The sequence below is a fragment of the Neoarius graeffei genome, chromosome 27 (genome assembly GCF_027579695.1).
Source record: "Neoarius graeffei isolate fNeoGra1 chromosome 27, fNeoGra1.pri, whole genome shotgun sequence".
Lineage (NCBI taxonomy): Eukaryota > Metazoa > Chordata > Actinopteri > Siluriformes > Ariidae > Neoarius > Neoarius graeffei.
Genome location: NC_083595.1, coordinates 55689638 through 55708558, shown reverse-complemented (window position 1 = coordinate 55708558; position 18921 = coordinate 55689638). Strand labels below are relative to the sequence as shown.

Here is an 18921-nt window from a genome sequence, read left to right as displayed (position 1 = left end):
AACTTAATAATATTTTATTTAACCAGTTCAGTTCATTTCGAGAAATTATCCAGAAAAAGACAACACAGATTACCGACAAGATAATTAAAATAGTTTAAAGGTGATATAAAATTAAATATTCTCAGACTGCGCGCGCCATGATGATGAATAAAAACACAAAAAAACAACTGAACTGAAATAAATCCATTTCCGATCAGGTGACGTCATCCGTTGTACCTCTTCTCACCGCCAGGCGGCGCGTTTTAGCTTCATGACATCATTCAAGCCAACGCGGACCTATCAGTCCTTTCAACCGCCGCATTATAATTACCAAATATACCTCGCGAATTAAAACCGAGGTGATTATCATGTCATGGTTTTATTTACTTAGAACGAACAAATAAAATGGCTACACATGGGTGGTTATATATTTATTAACAACACTAAATTTTAAAATTTTGATTTTTATTAGTTGGGTCCTTCAGGCAGAACTCGGGCACCTCATTCCCCAGTGGAGCTCTTTCTTTTCCCACCCGTATTTCTACCAATTCCGCCTTTCGCTGAAGGATTGGTTCGAAGTTCCTGCTCGCGCGCAAACCAAATCTGCAAACCTGCTCGCTGCGTACGAGTGATGTTTTCAACAACCAATCGTAGCGCGTGGAGCGGAATTCTAAGTAGCCAATCCCAAAAGAGGAGGGCGTGGCTAGTCAGAATGCGGGTGCGGGGGAAAATGCCGCCTCCCTTTGTGGTTGGGGTTGAAATACAAGATGGCTCCGGTGTTGGAGAAGAAGCTGCTGGGTGCAGCCGGGACAGAAAGCCACACCATGGACACCAGCGCCGAGGAGGATGAAGGACAAAACCTGTGGTAAAGTCACGCTTTTACGGCCTCATGAAAGAAACAGAAAGTGCGCGCTCGAGTATGTGATTTTAGCTGCAGGGTTCATGAAGTTGCTTTGTCACTGCCGGTCTCTTCAACACACACACACTCTCACACACACACACACACACACACACACACACACACACTCTCTCTCTCTCACACACACACACACTCTCTCACACACACACACACACTCTCTCACACTCTCTCTCACACACACACACACACACACTCTCTCTCTCTCTCTCTCTCTCTCACACACTCACTCACACACACACACACTCACACTTTTTCTTTCTTTATTTACTCAGTTTCATTACTCATATTTGCATTTATTGAACACAAGTCATAAAAACAGACATCCGGGAGAGAGAGAGCGAGAGAGAGTGTGTGTGTGTGTGTGTGTGTGTTCCACCCTTCCCTCAGGTCTGTCAGTAGCCTGCCTGAGATTTAGTCAAAACTGAGAGAAATAAGATTAAACTTAATGTTTATTTTTTTTCTCTCTGTTTTTGTTGTAATGATTGGTTTGTATTATCTCATCACATTATCTTTAGCCGCTTTATCCTGTTCTACTGTTTTAAAATTATAATTTTAAATGTGAGTTTTTGTGGTGTGAGACATGAGAATGAATGAATAATGCACAGCTGGACTTTATTGTACACTTCATAATCTGCTTTATTCATTTAATTTCCCCTGGAATTTTAAACCCTCTCTGTAATTTCAGTGTTTATTCTCCTGACAGAGACACGCATCTGAGATATAAAGTGGTTTTTGCAGGTTTACTGAGTTATTTAATCAGCATCACATAAAATGATTAACCACGTTATAGAGAGAAAGTATTGGCACCCTCAAAGTCCAGGTGCCATTATAGTCGTTACTTTATCTTGTGTAATTTCCTGTTGAGGCAGTGTAAATGCAAATATAAATAAATAGACAGACAGGGGTGGGTTTATCTCCTCTGTGTTTTTACATCAGAACATTTTAATGTAGCTTTTTAATCCCAGAGCTTTAAACAGTGTGTGTCTGAGATGGAGACGTGCAATAACGTGTAAATAAGGCCTTTAGAGGACGGCTGTGATTTCCATCCTGTTATGTGGTGATGTAATAATTCTGCTTCCTGTTTCTGTTGCAGGTCGTCAATCCTCAGCGAGGTGTCGACACGTTCCAGCACCAAACTCCCCTCTGGCAGGAACATCCTGCTCTTTGGTGCATCTGCTTTCACCTTTCTGTTTATTTAACAGCTTTATGATTTATATTAAGTTAAAAAAAACTGTGTGATCAAGCGACCTGTCTGTTTTGTTATTTAATGTCAGTGGTGTTAATATTGTTGGAATTTAATGTCATGGATTATCAGCACATTGAGTTGTTTTTGCTGCTTGATGTGAGATTGCAGTGAAAGTCCTCTTCTTATCCAGACCTCTGCATTAGTTTCTGACTGATGAACATCGCTCTCCAACACTCAGGTGATGATGGATCGGGGAAAACGACGCTGATGACAAAACTCCAAGGAGCGGAGCACAATAAGAAGGGCAGAGGACTCGAGTACCTGTACCTGAACGTCCACGATGAAGACAGAGACGGTAAAGCAGTCGAGCACTGTTCTGATTCGGCTCGTTACTGTAGTGTGTTTTATTGGGATCAGGGTTTGGAATAGAGCAGGAAGAAAAACGGAGACAGGTGGGGGATGGGTGGGATCTGCATGGAGAAGGTGGAGGTGACTCAGGTGGTGTTTACATTAGACCGTATCAGCGGATCATCAGATTAACATTTTTAAAACGATTCGCGTGCACACAGCAACGCCAATACACGGATACGCTAATCACATGACTAATTAGACGGCACGTCACATGATCCCAGTGCATATCGGGCATGCGCAAGTCACTCACCACTTGCAAGTGGAAGGATGGCAAGCGAACACCTTCTCCAGCAGATAAACACACCTGGCTGTGATGTTCATGTTCTCACTGAGTTTAAGCGCCTGAAGGAGGTAAATAAGTTGAAATGTGTAAATAAACCTCAGTGCTGCTCAGCGCTTCCTCCTGCGCTCCAAATCACTCCGCCCTGAACAGCGAGTGCCCTCTGGAGGGTGCGCACTCCGGCCCTGCGCAGCTCACAGAGCGCGCGAGTGAAGCGCACGAGCAGTGATTCGGGACTGAGCCGCTGTGTGTGTGATCCCAACGCCAGCGAATCAGGAAGGTGGATGTCACAGTGACGTTGTCCAATGACGACGTTAGCTAGAGCTCAGCACAGCGTTTCTGTGTTCCTCAATGTTTACACAGCACCGGATCAGATACGAGCTGGGTTGAATACGTGGGCCCTGGCGGATTCAAGTTGTTCCGCCTGTGGAGTCGTTTCCCAGCGTTTTAATGTGCACGGACAGTGCATCCGCGACGAAAACGAGACGGATACGGTCTAATGTAAACACCACCTCAGGGAGAGGGTGTGGGTGATGGAGACGAGGTGAGGCAGAGCATTGTGGAATGAAAAGATGGGGTCAGAAGGTTGGTCATGGAGTTGGGAGTGCTTAGAGCAGTGTAAGGAATACTGGAGGTGGTACTGTAATGATTTTCTCTCCGCAGTTAGTGTTCCACGTTAATCCGCGTTCAGTGTTTGTTTACGCTGTGTGATTATGGGTTCACAGATGTGACGCGCTGTAACGTGTGGATTCTGGATGGAGACATTTATCACAAAGGCCTGCTGAAGTTCGCTGTGTCCTCTGAGTCTCTGAAAGACAGCGTGGCCGTGTTTGTGGTGGACATGTCCAGACCCTGGTCCATCATGGAGTCTCTGCAGAAGTGGACGAGTGTCCTGAGAGAACATGTGGACAAGCTGAAGGTTCCCCCCGAGGACCTGAGGGACATGGAGCAGAGGAGTGAGTTACTGTTTATTTTATTTGAATGTTAAATCTGCGTTGAAGTCAAACGTAAAAATGATGAAATTTGAGTGAAGGTTTAAATAAAATAGCTGCCAGAAATCCTTAATTTTTTCGTGTGTGTCAGTCAGCATTTGTCACGCTGCAATTCCCTGACATACTGTAACAGTCTTCAGTTTGAAACCACAGATCATCTGAGTGGCACACGCACGCACAATCGCCTGAGGTCACACGGCTTTAATCACGTCCTCTTACCTACTCCGACCAAACAAAGACGGAGGTCGGAATTTCACGTGTTCACTGTCCAATAAACGCAGAGTGTAAGTGGAGTTGATGGCACTAATGTGTGTAGTGTAGAAGGTTCTGAAGTGTGTGCGCATGCAGCACAGGGCCAGTAGTGTGTTTAACACCCACTTGTCCACTTCCCCTATTCACTTCCCCTTGGTTGAGTCAGCGTGATGTTCAGTGCCCTTCCTCCACATTGAGTTTGAGTGAAGCGAGTTCGTCAGATGAGGGATGGAGTTGAATTACTTTAGGAGCGCAGCTTTAACCAGAAGGCTGTGCTGCTGTTTAAATTTTATATAACATCCTGTGAGCAGCCTAGTTGTTGTTTATTATTATTATTATTATTATTATTATTATTAACATGCTGAAGGAATGATTAGGCTGTGAGAAGTGAGTATTTGTAATCTTGGTTTTGATGCAGTGAGTCTCATGTCCTGTTCCTGATCGTAATAAATAAAACCGTTATTCTTGGTGTTTGGGTTTTTGCCTGGAGATGAAACTGAACTGAAGCTCTTATTTTCTCTGAAACTGTTCTGTTATTGTACACGGATGAGAAGAAATACAGAGACTTTAAACAGCTCGGAGCATCGTGTATATTTAAATGCTCGTTCCTCCAGCATGAGCACAGTGCTGCTGCTGATGTTGTTATTTATTAGAACTATTATAAACATTGTCTGTTCCCGTCCTGTGAGGTAGAGTCCTGCACTCCCGCGGGAGTCCCGTGGGACCCGCCGCAAAGCAGTGCGGCGCGGGACAAATTTTGAAAGCTCATTGCGGGCACGGGCGGGAGGGGGAGTGCACAATGCGGGCGGGAGAGGTGATAAGCTGCAGTCCCGCTAACTAAAAACGTGTTTAAATTAAATTTATAAATTATTAATTTGTCTATCGTATATAATTTGTGCTGGATATTTTATTTGGCATTAATAAAAACATTTTAAGATGCCTATGGTCAGTGATGGGAATAACGGCGTTAGAAATAAACGGTGTTACTAACGGAGTTACTTTTTTTAGTAACGAGTAATCTAACTAATTACTTTTTACATCGTTATAACGCCGTTCCCGTTACTTACAATAAAATACTATGCGTTACTTTATTAAAGCTGTTCTCATCTGGCACGCTGCTCGTTCAGCCTTTCTTTACTCTGCTTTCGTGTGGGGCGGGGAGACGCGAGACAACGGCACAGTAAGCCAATCAGAGTAGATTTGGACAACATACGTAGGTAGGCCACGCCTACTGCGTGCTCTTTCAATCGGAAGACACAGCGATGGCGAGCGGTCAGCCCAGCACTGCGCTTTCACACTGGAAATACAGCCATTACTTGAAATAAAAGGCAAAAATGTTTACGTGCAATGCACATTATGTCGAGGAACAAAGCGTTTGTCCTTGTCAGTGGCCAGTAATTAGTAACAATTTTAATAACTACAAAAATATATTACATTTGATGTCTTATCTCACATTGTCCCACAAAAATATTAATATAGTGTAGATAACGTTACTAATTGGTTCTGTTAAGTGTCCATTTCAGTCATTAAACACATTTAACATTCACTTTTATTATGATTACACTAATTGAATTTGATTTTATTTTTTTTTTGGGGGGGGGGTAACAAAATGTAACGGAATAATTACTTTCCCTGGTAATTAGTTACTTTAATGACTAACTCCGTTACTAACTCGGTTACTTTTTGGGAAAAGTAACTATAACTAATTACTTTTTGAAAGTAACGTGCCCAACGCTGCCTATGGTCTAATCTCGCGTACGTTTCCGATTCCTTTCCGCTCTTCCGTGTTTGAGATCTCCGATCATGGCAGAAGAGCAGAGCTCCTCTAGTGAAGCTCACAGTGCTTCAGAAGTAAGTGCTGCTTTAAAAAGAGGTACATTTACTGTTAAAAAGTCAAGAGTATTAGTCCCAAGTATTAAAAAGTATTAACTAGTATTAAAAAGGACTGTGTATCGCACAGATTGTTCAGTTTAAAGCTAGAAATACAGTGTATAATCTGAGGAGCTGGTTGTGGTTGCAGAGCACTTCATATGAGAGGAGAATGAAATCGCGGTTGGAATCATAATGCCACAGACTCGGAAGTGGGAGTGCGCAAAGCGAGAGCTGTCAATCAAAGCGAGAGCTGTCAATCATGAGCGCATGCAGCGCTGAACTTGGAATGTGTCAGCAGAATGTCAGAGTCTAAACAATAAACTTACAATAAATGAAGGATCGGTCAGTGGAGAGCTCAGCTAAGCTCAGCATGTTTAATTCCCCAAACCAATGACAGGAACTTTCGTGAGAAATAACGCGAACGTCTGCATCATGCGGGATTTGCGGGCGGGAGCGGGACAAAATATGACGGGCGGGAGCAGGACTGAAAATCATAATTCTTTGCGGGAGCGGGCGGGAGCGGGACTGCACGATGCTGGGGGAAGCGGGACTGAAAATTCTGTCCCGCGCAGACCTCTACTGTGTGGTTCCTGTTGGATTGTGGGCTTGATGGCGTACATGGAGGTGATTCCTCTCGACTTTGAAGACATTTGTGCTTGAGAAGTGAAGACACATGAGACGATGGATCAGAATTTCAGCTTTCATTTCCTGATCTTTGCATCTAGATGTTAATATCACTAAAATATTATCGACAGCATGCAGGTTCAGTTTTTTTTTTTTTGCAGACTGTTAACTCTGATTTTTGTGAATGTTTGTTTGTTTTGGAAGCATCAGATCCGTTTAAACTCGAATGTTTTGAGGGACATCAGTCTTCACTTCACTCTCTGGTTTCTGACTCCACCCTCTCTGTGTTCTGGTGTGTTTAGTGGTGAGGATGTTCCAGGAGTATGTGGAGCCTGAGGATACGACTCCATCGTCCCCTCAGAGACGCAGTGCTCCTGCAGGAGGCGATGATGAGTCGGTGGTGCTGCCGCTGGGAGAAAACGTTCTCACACACAACCTGGGAATCCCCGTGTTAATCGTCTGCACTAAGGTACGAACAGCATCATGTAATTTCTCCAGCAGTCTGTGCTGAGATCAGCACTGTGAGGTGTGTTCTCTGGATTCCGCCTCTGAGCTGTGTTCATAGTTTGAAAGCGGTTCTTCAGTTTGCGTTGCCTTTAGCGATGGCGCTGCAGATCCACCATCTCTCTCTCTCTCTCTCTCTCTCTCTCATGCTCCTTTAGCGTGACGTTTACCACACGGCTCTGAACAGCTCACTGTGCACTTACAGAAAATAAAATGTGTTTTATTTATTTATTTATTTGTTTGTTTGTGTGGTTCCTGAGTTGGTCTGTTTCAACTGGGGGCGGAGCTAGTTTCAGAACCAGAGAAACTCCTTTTGTTACGGGTTACGTCTTGATGTTTTGTTATTGAGAAGAACGTCCAGTGTTCAGATCTCAGGACTGTAAGAGCCAATATGCTGTTTATTATTAGACAGTCTGAGATCTAATTAATTGGTTGGTATATATTTATGAATGGAATAATTTCAGTTTTAATTCCACTTTTAGTTACAATTTCTTGCTTTTTATTTAATTTCTTTTCATATGTATATTTCATGCTTTTTTTAAAATCTTTTTCTGTTGCTCTTTCTCATGAGACTTTATCACTTGTGATCTGATGGAGGGATGAGAATAAAAGCAATGTTTTTATTTTTAATCATTTTATAAGAGTCATGAGGGAACAGCTGACTGAAATAACATCTAATGACCTGTCTGTCTGTCTGTCTGTCTGTCTGTGTGCGCGTGTAGTGTGATGCTGTCACTGTGTTGGAGAAAGATCATGATTACAAAGAGGAGCATTTTGACTTTATTCAGTCTCACCTCAGGAGGTTCTGCCTGCAGTGTATCCTCCACACTCGGTGTGTGTTCAGCTGTGAACACGGTGCTTCACGCACACACGTGTGCACATGAAAACGTTTAAAGATCGGAATGTTGAAGGAGCAGAGAGTAAAAGCGGAACATGTTTACAAGACGTACCTGATGTCCCGGTGTGTGAATTTAATCAACTCCTACTGAAAAATCTGATCAAACCTCCAATTTATTTTACTAAATGAGCAAAAACTGAAACCCTCATCATCTCTCAGAACAGAACAGTGAGCACTTCAGGGTCATTTACCTGTTCACAGTTCTCAGGTTCTGCAGTGCTGCTGCTGAAACTGAACACTGACAGAATCCCTCTTCTGTCAGGAACAGATGTCCTTTCAGGGTGTGTGTGTGTGTGTGTGTGTGTGTGTGTGTGTGTGTGTGTGTGTGTGTGTGTTGTTCCTTAACCGTGTCTCTCAGATGGAGCTGCTCTGATCTACACCTCTGTCAAAGAGGAGAAGAACCTGGACCTCCTGTACAAGTACATGGTGCACAAACTGTACGACTTCCACTTCAGCACACCGGCCTTAGTGGTGGAGAAGGATGCAGTGTTCATGTGAGACCCCCCCACACACACACACACACACCCCGATTGAAGAGGATTAAAATTATGACTTTTCCTGCATTATGACTCAGACTATCATCATCTCACTGCTAGTGAACATTTACATAAAGATTCAGGGGGATTCGAACCCACAACGTTCTGCTCATGCAAGTCTTGATGTACATTCTCATTTTCTGATTGATTTTAACACCAACCCAAACCTTTCACTGTTTCCATGACAACCATGATCACTCGTAAGATCACAGGTTACCACATAACAAAATGTCTAATAATTTACATATCAGACGTGATTGGTCCAGTGACGACGTATTTTGTTACTTCATAAACTAAGATCTTGTGTAGCTCCGCCCCAATCAGATTTACATACTCAAATAAAAAAAAATAGGGGACGATTAATTTGATTGGGTTTTGATGAAATTGATGTGTTTGCAGTCCGTCCGGGTGGGACAACGAGAAAAAAATCACCATCTTACACGAAAACTTGACGACCGTCCGACCTGAAGATCCGTTTGAGAATTTCATCATAAAGCCGCCCGTACGCAAGGTGATGGTCTCACACACACACACGCGCACCCATGCGTGCGTACATAATGTTGGAAAACCTCAGAAAATCATCAGTCAATTTGTTTAAATCCCTGAACTTTTTTTTTTCTCTGTATGTTTTGTTTCCAGTTGGTGCACGATAAAGAGATAAACGCTGAAGATGAGCAGGTCTTCCTCATGAAGCAGCAGGTTTGTACGCAGTTGTGGTGATGTAAAATTTTAGCAGGTCAATCAGATTTGGTTGAAATTCTTTCAGTAAATCAGCTTTGGTGTGATTTAAAGACAATCCATCAATTAAATGTAGTGTGTGTGTGTGTGTGTAAGAATAATGGTGTATGTTTTTAATCCTGCAGTCTTTGTTAGCCAAACAGCCGGCCACTCCATCACGAGCAACAGTAAGTGACATCACTTCCTGTCCATTTCATACATTAAAAGTAAAAAAAAAAACCTGAATGATTGATTCTTTGGATTCTCACACCATGTGACTCCTGAGTCTGAATCAGGCCCACTTTACACGGGGACGGTCTGAAACAAAAACACAAAAGTCTGTTTTCATTCTCACTTTTTTCCGCGTCTACACGACCGTTTTCAAGGAGGAAATCTGCGTCTATACGGTGACGCATAAATGTGTGGAATTCAATTGGATGTGCATGCCAGGCGGCTAGGTGGTGCTGTGAAAGACCTCCGCTATGTCTGCATGCATGCGCAACGTCTTCCGTCTTGTCTGATCTGCACATCTGCGCCGTGAAAACTTTGACTACTCTGGCTATGGTAAGTAAGAAAGTAAGTAAAAAAGTAAGAGCATGCTATACCCGCCTCTGTTCATTAACGGTATATGTGCAGATTCGGTATAGATGTTCGAAGGACTCCTGGACGTTTATTAAAGCTGCCAGAGCAGCTTGAAGGTCCATTGGATCGATGTAATCAGACATGCTCTTACTTTTTTACTTACTTTCTTACTTCCCGGGCTGGCATGTACAGTATATGACACATGTATGACGTAAACGCGTACCGGACGTGAGCAGATCCGAGCAGAGTTTCGCGTATTGGGTAGTTTAGACGGATATGCAACGGGGGCTGTTTTTAACTTATCCACTCTGGAAGGCGTTTTCAATTTTTTCCGTTTTTCAGCCTCGGAAACGCCATCCCCGTGTAGACGAAAGGCACTTCCGATAAAATATTTAGTCGTTTTTACCCGACAGCGTCCTCGTGTAAACGGGCCCTCAGAATCCAATTGATTCTTTTGGTTCTTGTGATATTTGGTTTATTTTGTCACTTTTGGCTGAGGCGTGTGTACGGCTGAAAACGCGTGCGTTAAATGCTTTCATTCATATTTTTTATATATAAATATTTATAATTAAAAAAAAAAGTAAAGAAACCTTTATCAAGTCCATAAACTTCCCTGGAACGCACAGTGAGGCTAGTCACACTTGGTATGTTAGTAAATAATTATAGAAACATTTAGTTTAAAACATTTCATCATTTATTTCCTGTTTTTGTTCATCAGTCTCCAGAATGCATTACTTTTACGCAGCACGACAGCTCTGTCCTTCAGCTCCGTTTATCAGCTCATGCTGACGTACACTCGGAGCGTAATCCAGAACACAGCAGGTCTGATTCACTTCCTGTATTTGGGTCGATTCAGAATCGGATCAGTTTCTGACTGCGATCGAGCTGCACTCGAGTTCAACTGGACCTCAGTGAGCTGCTCCCAGGCTGGTTGGTTTAGTCCACACCCGAGTCTGATTGCTGGGTTCTTGCCTGTACGTGTACCACGTGTGTACCAGGGTTCCCTTCAGACAGACTGAACACTGCACATCTCATTATCTGTAGCCGCTTTATCCTGTTCTACAGGGTTGCAGGCGAGCTGGATCCTATCCCAGCTGACTACGGGCGAAAGGCGGGGTTCACCCTGGACAAGTCGCCAGGTCATCACAGGGCTGACACATAGACACAGACAACCATTCACACTCACATTCACACCTACGCTCAATTTAGAGTCACCAGTTAACCTAACCTGCATGTCTTTGGACTGTGGGGGAAACCGGAGCACCCGGAGGAAACCCACGCGGACACGGGGAGAACATGCAAACTCCACACAGAAAGGCCCTCGCCGGCCACGGGGCTCGAACCCAGGACCTTCTTGCTGTGAGGCAACAGCGCTAACCACTACACCACCGTGCCACCAACACTGCACATGTGATCCTGAAATTTAAACTGAGCTTGTTTACATTATCTCATGTCCTTCCTCTGATATTCATGTATGATATTTATTTCTGGAATACGCACATTGACACAACTTCAACACACTGAGTTTCTGCTTGATGTCACTGTGACAGTCGCAGGTCGGATTTAAAAAAAAAAAAAGCCAATCAGTAGAAACGTATCGAGACTCTCTGGTTTTTCGTCATCCAACCAAACCCTGAGGGATAAAGCCAAAGCCCTGCCCACTCAGTTATGTAAGATTTGGGAAGCACTTTGACCTGATGGACTTCACACACTATCAGGAGAACTAATTATTTTATTTCCCAGATCTGTTCAGTTTCACTGAAGACGAGTTACTGACTGACTGTGTGATTAACGAGTTATTCAAAGAAAAATCAGTTCACTGATTGGTGTAGGTTTTATGGGGAAGTGTTTTTACACACCCAGCGTCCACAATACTCTTAAGGTTTTGCATTAATTAACCGAATGAAGTGTTTTATAGTTGGTGTGTGATGGTCAGTGTTATTGAGTGTTAAATTAACTTGAATGTTAAGTAATAACATCTAAAGTAGGGTTTCAGTTACAAGTATCACGTGTGTGTGTGTGTGTGAGGAATCTCCTGCACGGACGGCGTCTGGTTCTCCTCGGCCCACTGTACGCACCGGACCCACCAATGTAGCGAGTGTGTCTCCCATGACGACCGTAAAAAAACCCGACCCCAACATGAAAGGTGAGCCGTCCACTGACTCTTAGCTGTTTATCACTCCATGTGTTTCACACCTGCTTACACACACACACACACACACACACACGAATTTCTTGTGTGCGCGCATCCCCTCCATCACACAAGTGTGTTTGTAGCACGGTCCGTGTGTATGAGGAACACACTCGGGTCTGGTGTTGTGAAAGTAAACATCTGTATTCGAGAGGAAGTTAAAAAAAGGATATTTGTGTGTGTGATGGGAGTTGTCTGTGAGAAGAATATTTATTTATTTTTTTTAAAGTCAAGAGGAAGTGATCATTGGTGCCTTTTCTAGCCATTGTTTTATACTCTACCTGGCCAAAAAAAAGCTGTGCGCGCACTAATTTCATTGCTCTGCCTTCAGCTTTGATTACGGCGCAGATTCACCGTGGTATTGTTTCAGCAACCTCATACCCCATCACAACAAGAATTTCAGTTCAGAGCTGCATTAGTGTTTCACTGCAATCTTGTCTCAACGACAGGAGAGTGGAACTGCTCCGTACAATCATCTCCTGCTTCCCAGAGACTCTCTGTGGGGGTTAATTCATGTGTAAATGATTCCTCGTGCTCCCTGACCCACTCTCTCACTCTCTGAGCCCTAATTTTATTCCATCAGGGAATTAAACCCCACTGATGTGACCCTGCTCATTCAGCACATTCAGGTCGTCAGCTGACTTCATTTTATTGCCCCGTAACGTTGCTGAGTCTCGACCTGACCGACTGAACCAACCCCAGATCATCACACTGCCTCCAGAGGCTTGGACAGTGGGCACTATGTATGATGGGGCGGAGCGTCATGAGCTTCCCTTCTTACCCTGACACGCCCATCACTCAGGAACAGGGTCAGTCTGGACTCCTCAGATCACATGACCTTTCTCCTTCGCTCCAGAGTCCAATCTTTTGTTCTCTAACAAACCGAAGCCTTTTCTCCTGATTAGTCTCACTAACGAGTGGGTTTCTCATGGACACACACTTCTTTTCCACAACCGTGGGATGCGTCCTCCGACATGTTTAAGAAATGAGAAGCAACTCACTGCATCAGTTCAAGTTAAAAGAATTGCTGCAGCTGAAACTCAATCACTGCAGTAATTATCCAATCAAACGCCCTTAATTTACTTATTTAAATCCAAATGGTGACTTGGTAACTTTTTTTTTTTTGCTGAGCAGTGTATGATTTCTTGTTTTAATTATAGTTTGCTTTTAGTTTGTTTTTCCTCATATTTCTGTCAGTGTTTAATTTTGTCAATGAAAACGATTATTTTATTTCATGACTAAATTGTAATGACGATGTAAATTGGGGGGGGGTATTTGGCAACAAAAATGACGGTGAGATCATCTGTTTTGCTTTGATGAGTAAAGACGAGATGAAATCACCGGCTCTGTTCAGGAAGATGACCGGTTCACTTCCCAAGGTGATTTTTACAGCTGGGAGAAATCCCCTTCAGTGAAGTACGTTACCTTCCCTGTTGCGTGATCCTGACTGTGGGTGAGACGCGGGGAATCCGGCTCGTTGGGCGCTCTCACTTTGCTGCTCGCACGGCTTTAACAGTGCTCCTGGATTCTAACAGGGCTATGAGTCAGGACACGCCCACGGCGAAGGTCTGAACAAAGTGACGTCTTTTTATATGAAAACAGCAGTCATCACAATCAGTGTACACACCGCCATCTTCACCAATAACCAGCAGAACAGTAACTGAGTCCTGATGAACTCTATATAACTCCCACACCACAACACCACCGGTCACAAAATAAAAATCTGGCAAAACCCCTCCTGGCCCCGCCCCTCCTTAATGCAACAGGTCACATTTCACAAGCAGCATCATGAACCTGCCTGAGAAAATTAGGACTAAAACACTGACCAAAATTAAAACTCGAGTTCTGCTGACTAAATCAGGAGGAAAACAACAAAGATTGAAATGTGACTAAAATGTAGCGACAATTTTCATGAAGTGGAGACTTTAAACTGTATGATATCTAGAGTATCTGAAGTGCCTGTCTGCAGATACACGTATATACGTGGTTCCCCCCCCCCCAGGTGCTGCTGCAAATGAAGGTGTGTTGGCGAACTTCTTTAACAGCCTGTTGAGTAAAAAGACAGGAAGTCCAGGAACAGCAGGAACAGCAGTGCAGGGATCAGCCAAGAAAACAGGTACACACACACACACACTCCCTTACCTTATCTGTTACAACTAAATACCTCACCCTGCCCCTAACCTTAACCCCAGTGTGAGAGCTCACAGGTGCTACAGAAGATTTTCTCTCTCTCTCTCTCTCTCTCTCTCTCTCTCTCTCTCTCTCTCTCTCTCTCTAAGGGCAGAAGCCGGCTCTGAGTGATGTGCAGGCTGAACTGGACCGCATGACGCACAAATCTGACTCTACTGTCTCGGCCAATCACAGCACAGCGCCAGAAAACGAGGCATAAACACCACCGAGACAAGTGTGCGTGAACGTGCACACACACACATGTATATAAAAACACACACACAGCTCTCTCTGGAAGATCTGAGCATAAAACACCTTATGAATATAATGACCAAATTCCCCGTGTGTGTGTGAGAGAGAGAGAGAGAGGGCGAGAGAGTTTGTGAAATTGAAGGTGATGATTAGATTTATTTGAATATCAATTCCAAACTTTATTGTTAAGTTTTTGGTAAGGTTTAAACAATGCACGTCCATCCTGTGTGTTGAACTCCACACACTTATGTTCCTGCAAACATGCTGCTGTTTCTCGTTCTGCTTTACCTGATGATGGAAACAAGAAAGAAACAAAAGAAGAAAAAGGTGGAGTGTGTTGCATGAGAGGGGAGGAGAGAGAGAGGGGGGCGGGGTCTGTCAATGTGTCTGAACATAGCAACAATGCTAACCTGGTGTATTTGTATAAAAAAGAAACGGGGCGTAAAGCGCTTTCTCTCATGTAACACCGCTGAAGTCATGACACTAATCCGATGCCTTTTCTGCGTAACTGATTCTGTAAATATGCACAAAATAGTATTTGCTTTTGTCTTTTTTTTTTTTTTGTATAAAGTTTAAATTTATGAAGAAGTCCTTCAGATTCAGACTAAAGTATTGGCATGAAATGGAGCTTATTTTGCTTTTTTTTTTTTTAATTTTTTTTGTTTGTTTGTTTCCTCGACTCCCAAAGTGCCTGTCGTAGAGGAAATGCACTGTAGCACCGTCGTCGGTCGAAACTTCCTTTTTCTGCTAATTTATTATTTTTTACAGATTTCAGCTCTTGCACGTTTTCATCCTGGCTTCAATCCGTCTTTCATACGACATCAGCTTGTTTTATAAACCTTTTATTAACACACTGTAGGCTTCAGTACTGCGTTTCGTGCCCTTGTTCGCTTCCCCTGATTGACCCGAGTGTGTACTTGCAGCACTAAACCTGAGTGAGCTGAAGCCACGTTCCTCCTGATTTTACTCCGAGCCTTTACAGGATCAGCAGATCAGCACATTTCCTCTCTTTATTCATTTTTTTTCATGGATGTTGGGGTCCTGATCCCACCGCCTGCTGCCCCACACACATCTCCATCTGTCTGAGCACTCCACGAGTCTGATTAATCAGAGTCACCAGATCACACAAGATCTGTACAGAATCGGGAGCATACGGGGATTAAACGCCAACAAACCCAGCAAAATGAAGTCCAGTGTGAAAAGAGGTGAAGAAAATGGACGCTAATCAGACTGTAGTAATGTTATCGCAGCTGTAACGTCGTCCAGCAACTTTTTAAGTTTGTTTGTTTTTTTTAATGGAACCACAAAGTCCACGTGCCACATGAGAAACCTTTTTACAAAGAGTAATCATAAACTCCTTCCTTGAACGCACTTAACTCTGACGTTATGTTAGTGAGCACTTTTTATGCGTCATCAGGTTCTGACACTCATCCAGTGAAGTATTTTAGTAATAAATCATTTCTTCTTTCCTGTGTAGTATCAGATTAACACTCATTACAGCACAGTGAGTGCACGGAATTGGTGTTTCCATGGAAATGCACTAATCTCTAATAATCTGCACTACGACTTGAAAATAACCATGTTTAACAGACAGAGTTAAATCCTGATGTTAATTTCCTGCATTGACTGTAACTCTGGAAGCTGCTCATGTTCCTCAAGCGGTTTCTTAAAAAAAAAAAGTTAAAATTCCAACTTTCTGGCTAATAAATACGAGTCGGGATATTGTGGAATGTTGTGAGCACTCATGTCCTGCACTGAACAGAAATGCTTCAGCTCGCTCATTCTACTGAATATAATTAGAACATGTTTTATTGGACCTGGTTTGATTTTTGATGCACCATTTCAAAAAAAAAAAAAAAGAATAATCCTTAGTACTACAGTGCATTGTGGGTAAGCTCTGTTCGGGAAGTCTGGAGATTTTTTAATCTCACAAACTTCTTGCAAGATTGAAACCAACAGAGCAGCTCTTAAAAAAAAAAAAAAACTTATTATTATTATTATTATTATTATTAATGGAAGTGGGCGAGGGAGTGTGAGGAGTTTGACTGAAACAGCCTCATTTCCACTCTGTGTTCCGTCTGCACATCTCAGATTACTTCGTTTAAGCTTTTTTTTTTCCTTTTGACTTGCACATTTACATCGTCTTGATTCTGCTTTCTGTAAATAAATAAATAAAAAAGCCTGTGTGAGAGAGAAACATTCCTCGTTATTACACGCAAACTCTGTGGAGGAAAATCATCCATGAAGCTTCTATTCTTGTATTTTCTGTTTTTGTGATGAGCTCTGCTGATCCTGTATCATATCTGATTAATGTACATTAAACGTGTGGGTTTTTTTCCCCCTCTCTGTTTTTCTGTGTGAGAGTAGAATAAAATCCAGGACGTGAGAATTGTTGTCTGAATCCTGATAAACAGGATGGAGTAAAGTAAACCTGAGCAACTCGGAAATCTAAATTATAGAAATAAAAAGGAAAAAAGATAATTTGAACCAAGGGTGTGTTTTGGTTCTATCTTAAATACTCCTGGTGAAATCATCATTCCAGCTCTTGCATGTCGTTTATCGTCACTTGTCTTTCTTGCTGCTTTCATTTCCAAATCCTCTCCAATTTAAAAAAAATATATAATAACCTTCCCCCTCCATTACTTTCTTTTTACGGGAAAAGACCCCAAGCTGTGCACAGTCTACTTTTTATTTTTAATTAATTTTGCATGAATTTATTTGCTGTATGAAAGAGTCAAAGATGGAGATTTTGTAAGAGATTTTTTCCCCTTTCCTCTGTATTTGCGAGCACGCAGACTGAATGATTTCACATTTTTAGTTAAAACAATAAAAGCGCATGAATAATAAACTCCAGTGGAGCCGCAGCTGTGTGTCAGTACATAAACGCCTCCACTTAACTGTTGAACAGTTTATCACCGTTCATGATATTATTTGAGAAACATGACACTTTGGGATTCCATCAGGAGTTGTGATTATCAGTTGTGGTATTGTTTGTGTTGAATATCGTGATTTTATTGTGTAGCTGATAATCGACACTCCGTTCTGCCTCACAGATGAGTTTTCTCACGTTCACCTGCATCTCCTCTCCATGTTTATGGAAAAGCTGAATACTGTAAGTGAGAGGAAAGGCTTCACATGTGTTTTTGTCGGAATTCAGGATGTGCAGCAGGATCAGGCTTGAATATTATTTTATTATTGGGGGGGTCTTTTGTTTTTTTACACTATGAGCTTTGTATGTAAGTTGGTCTCAATGAATAAACCTGCTGTGTGTGTAAGACATGGCAGAGAGAGCAGGATTTTTTTAATTCTTGTAGTTTAATCAGCTGTATAAGGTGTACCTCGAGTACTTCCCCTCATCAGCAGCAAACAGAATGAGTCCAGGTCCTGTACTGACGGCTTTCCACAGTCTCTGTTATTAACTCGGTCTGACTGTACGCCTTTTACCTGATGCAGTGTAACGGTTCTGCAGAGTCGCTCGCTTTTCTGCCAATAAAGCAAAAGGAAACAGCTTCAATAAAACATCCAGATTCCACTCACCGGCTCTCTGCTCTTTACTGTGTGTGTGTGTGTGTGTGTGTGTGTGTGTGTGTGTGTGAGAGAGAGAGATGATTTTGAGATTTTAAATGTATTAAACCCCTTCTGATCCCAGTCCTCTCAGGGAAGGAGTCTCCAGTGTCAGGTGCCATGGTTCTAGCTGCTGTAATGTCACTGAGAACAGGAACGGACTTCTCTCGCTGACGTTCTACAGCATTAATTGTTGGTGTAAAAAAAATGTGACACACTTTAATAAATTGTAATTGCTGGTAAAGTGCTGTGGTGTTAGAGGAATTAAACACTTGGGGTTGTGCTGTTATAGGAAAACAGCCACTTTTCTTTATTGACCTGGTAATATTTCATCTTGTACTCAGTTCTGAAATACTGTGTTTAAGCCTGTACGTCTGTTTTACTTCGGTCTTTTATGGAGACATTATTTTACAGTAAATTGGAATGAATGCGAGGGATATTTAACTTCAATCTGGCAACCTGACTGTTTGCATGAGTAGCAGGCGATCCGCCATTTTCTACAACAAAGCGCGTCTCGCAGCTGCGATTATGACGTCAGCGACACCACGGCCAATCAAATTAAGGACTCCTTCCTTGTATGCAAATTAGTTATTATATGCGAAAGAAACGGGCAAATGGATTGGCTCCCGCAAATCTGACCAATCGCGATGTCCCCCGGGTCCACAAGCCCGCCTGGTTACGGGCCCCTGCGTGTGTGCCTGAGGAGGGAAAGAACTGAAACCTTTTCAGGATTGAATAAATAACTTTTAATCAGATGTTTTTTATTTTCATCATGAAAAAGCACATTGTCTGTTACAAAAAGTCTGAGGTTAGGTTAACTGGTGACTCTAAATTGAGCGTAGGTGTGAATGTGAGTGTGAATGGTTGTCTGTGTCTATGTGTCAGCCCTGTGATGACCTGGCGACTTGTCCAGGGTGAACCCCGCCTTTCACCCGTAGTCAGCTGGGATAGGATCCAGCTCGCCTGCGACCCTGTAGAACAGGATAAAGCGGC

At 42.8% G+C, this 18921-nt stretch overlaps 1 protein-coding gene across 2 annotated transcripts; it reads left to right on the top strand.

The window, feature by feature from the left end:
* The first annotated feature begins 713 nt into the window (after positions 1-713).
* Positions 714-17896, top strand: dync1li2 (dynein, cytoplasmic 1, light intermediate chain 2). 2 transcript variants are annotated; one of them, XM_060911122.1, is made up of 13 exons: positions 714-844; positions 1992-2065; positions 2323-2439; positions 3501-3731; positions 6818-6984; positions 7742-7835; positions 8276-8411; positions 8853-8964; positions 9093-9152; positions 9317-9358; positions 11781-11898; positions 13946-14059; positions 14223-17896. In XM_060911122.1, the coding sequence occupies exons 1-13, from the start codon at positions 747-749 to the stop codon at positions 14330-14332; spliced, it is 1473 nt and encodes a 490-aa protein (XP_060767105.1). In that variant the 5' UTR covers positions 714-746; the 3' UTR covers positions 14333-17896. The 2 variants fall into 2 exon arrangements, with proteins under 2 accessions (XP_060767105.1, XP_060767106.1); XM_060911123.1 differs by having other exon boundaries at positions 14228-14331.
* Positions 17897-18921: the final 1025 nt, after the last annotated feature.

What these genes read in the sequence shown, in the direction of transcription:
- dync1li2 (XM_060911122.1), top strand. Translation starts at nt 747, where the DNA reads ATGGCTCCGGTGTTGGAGAAGAAGCTGCTGGGTGCAGCCGGGACAGAA. An exon ending in CAGGAGGTTCTGCCTGCAGT is followed by an intron (nt 7,836 to 8,275) that starts GTATCCTCCACA and finishes CGTGTCTCTCAG; the next exon opens with ATGGAGCTGCTCTGATCTAC. An exon ending in GGGATCAGCCAAGAAAACAG is followed by an intron (nt 14,060 to 14,222) that starts GTACACACACAC and finishes TCTCTCTCTAAG; the next exon opens with GGCAGAAGCCGGCTCTGAGT.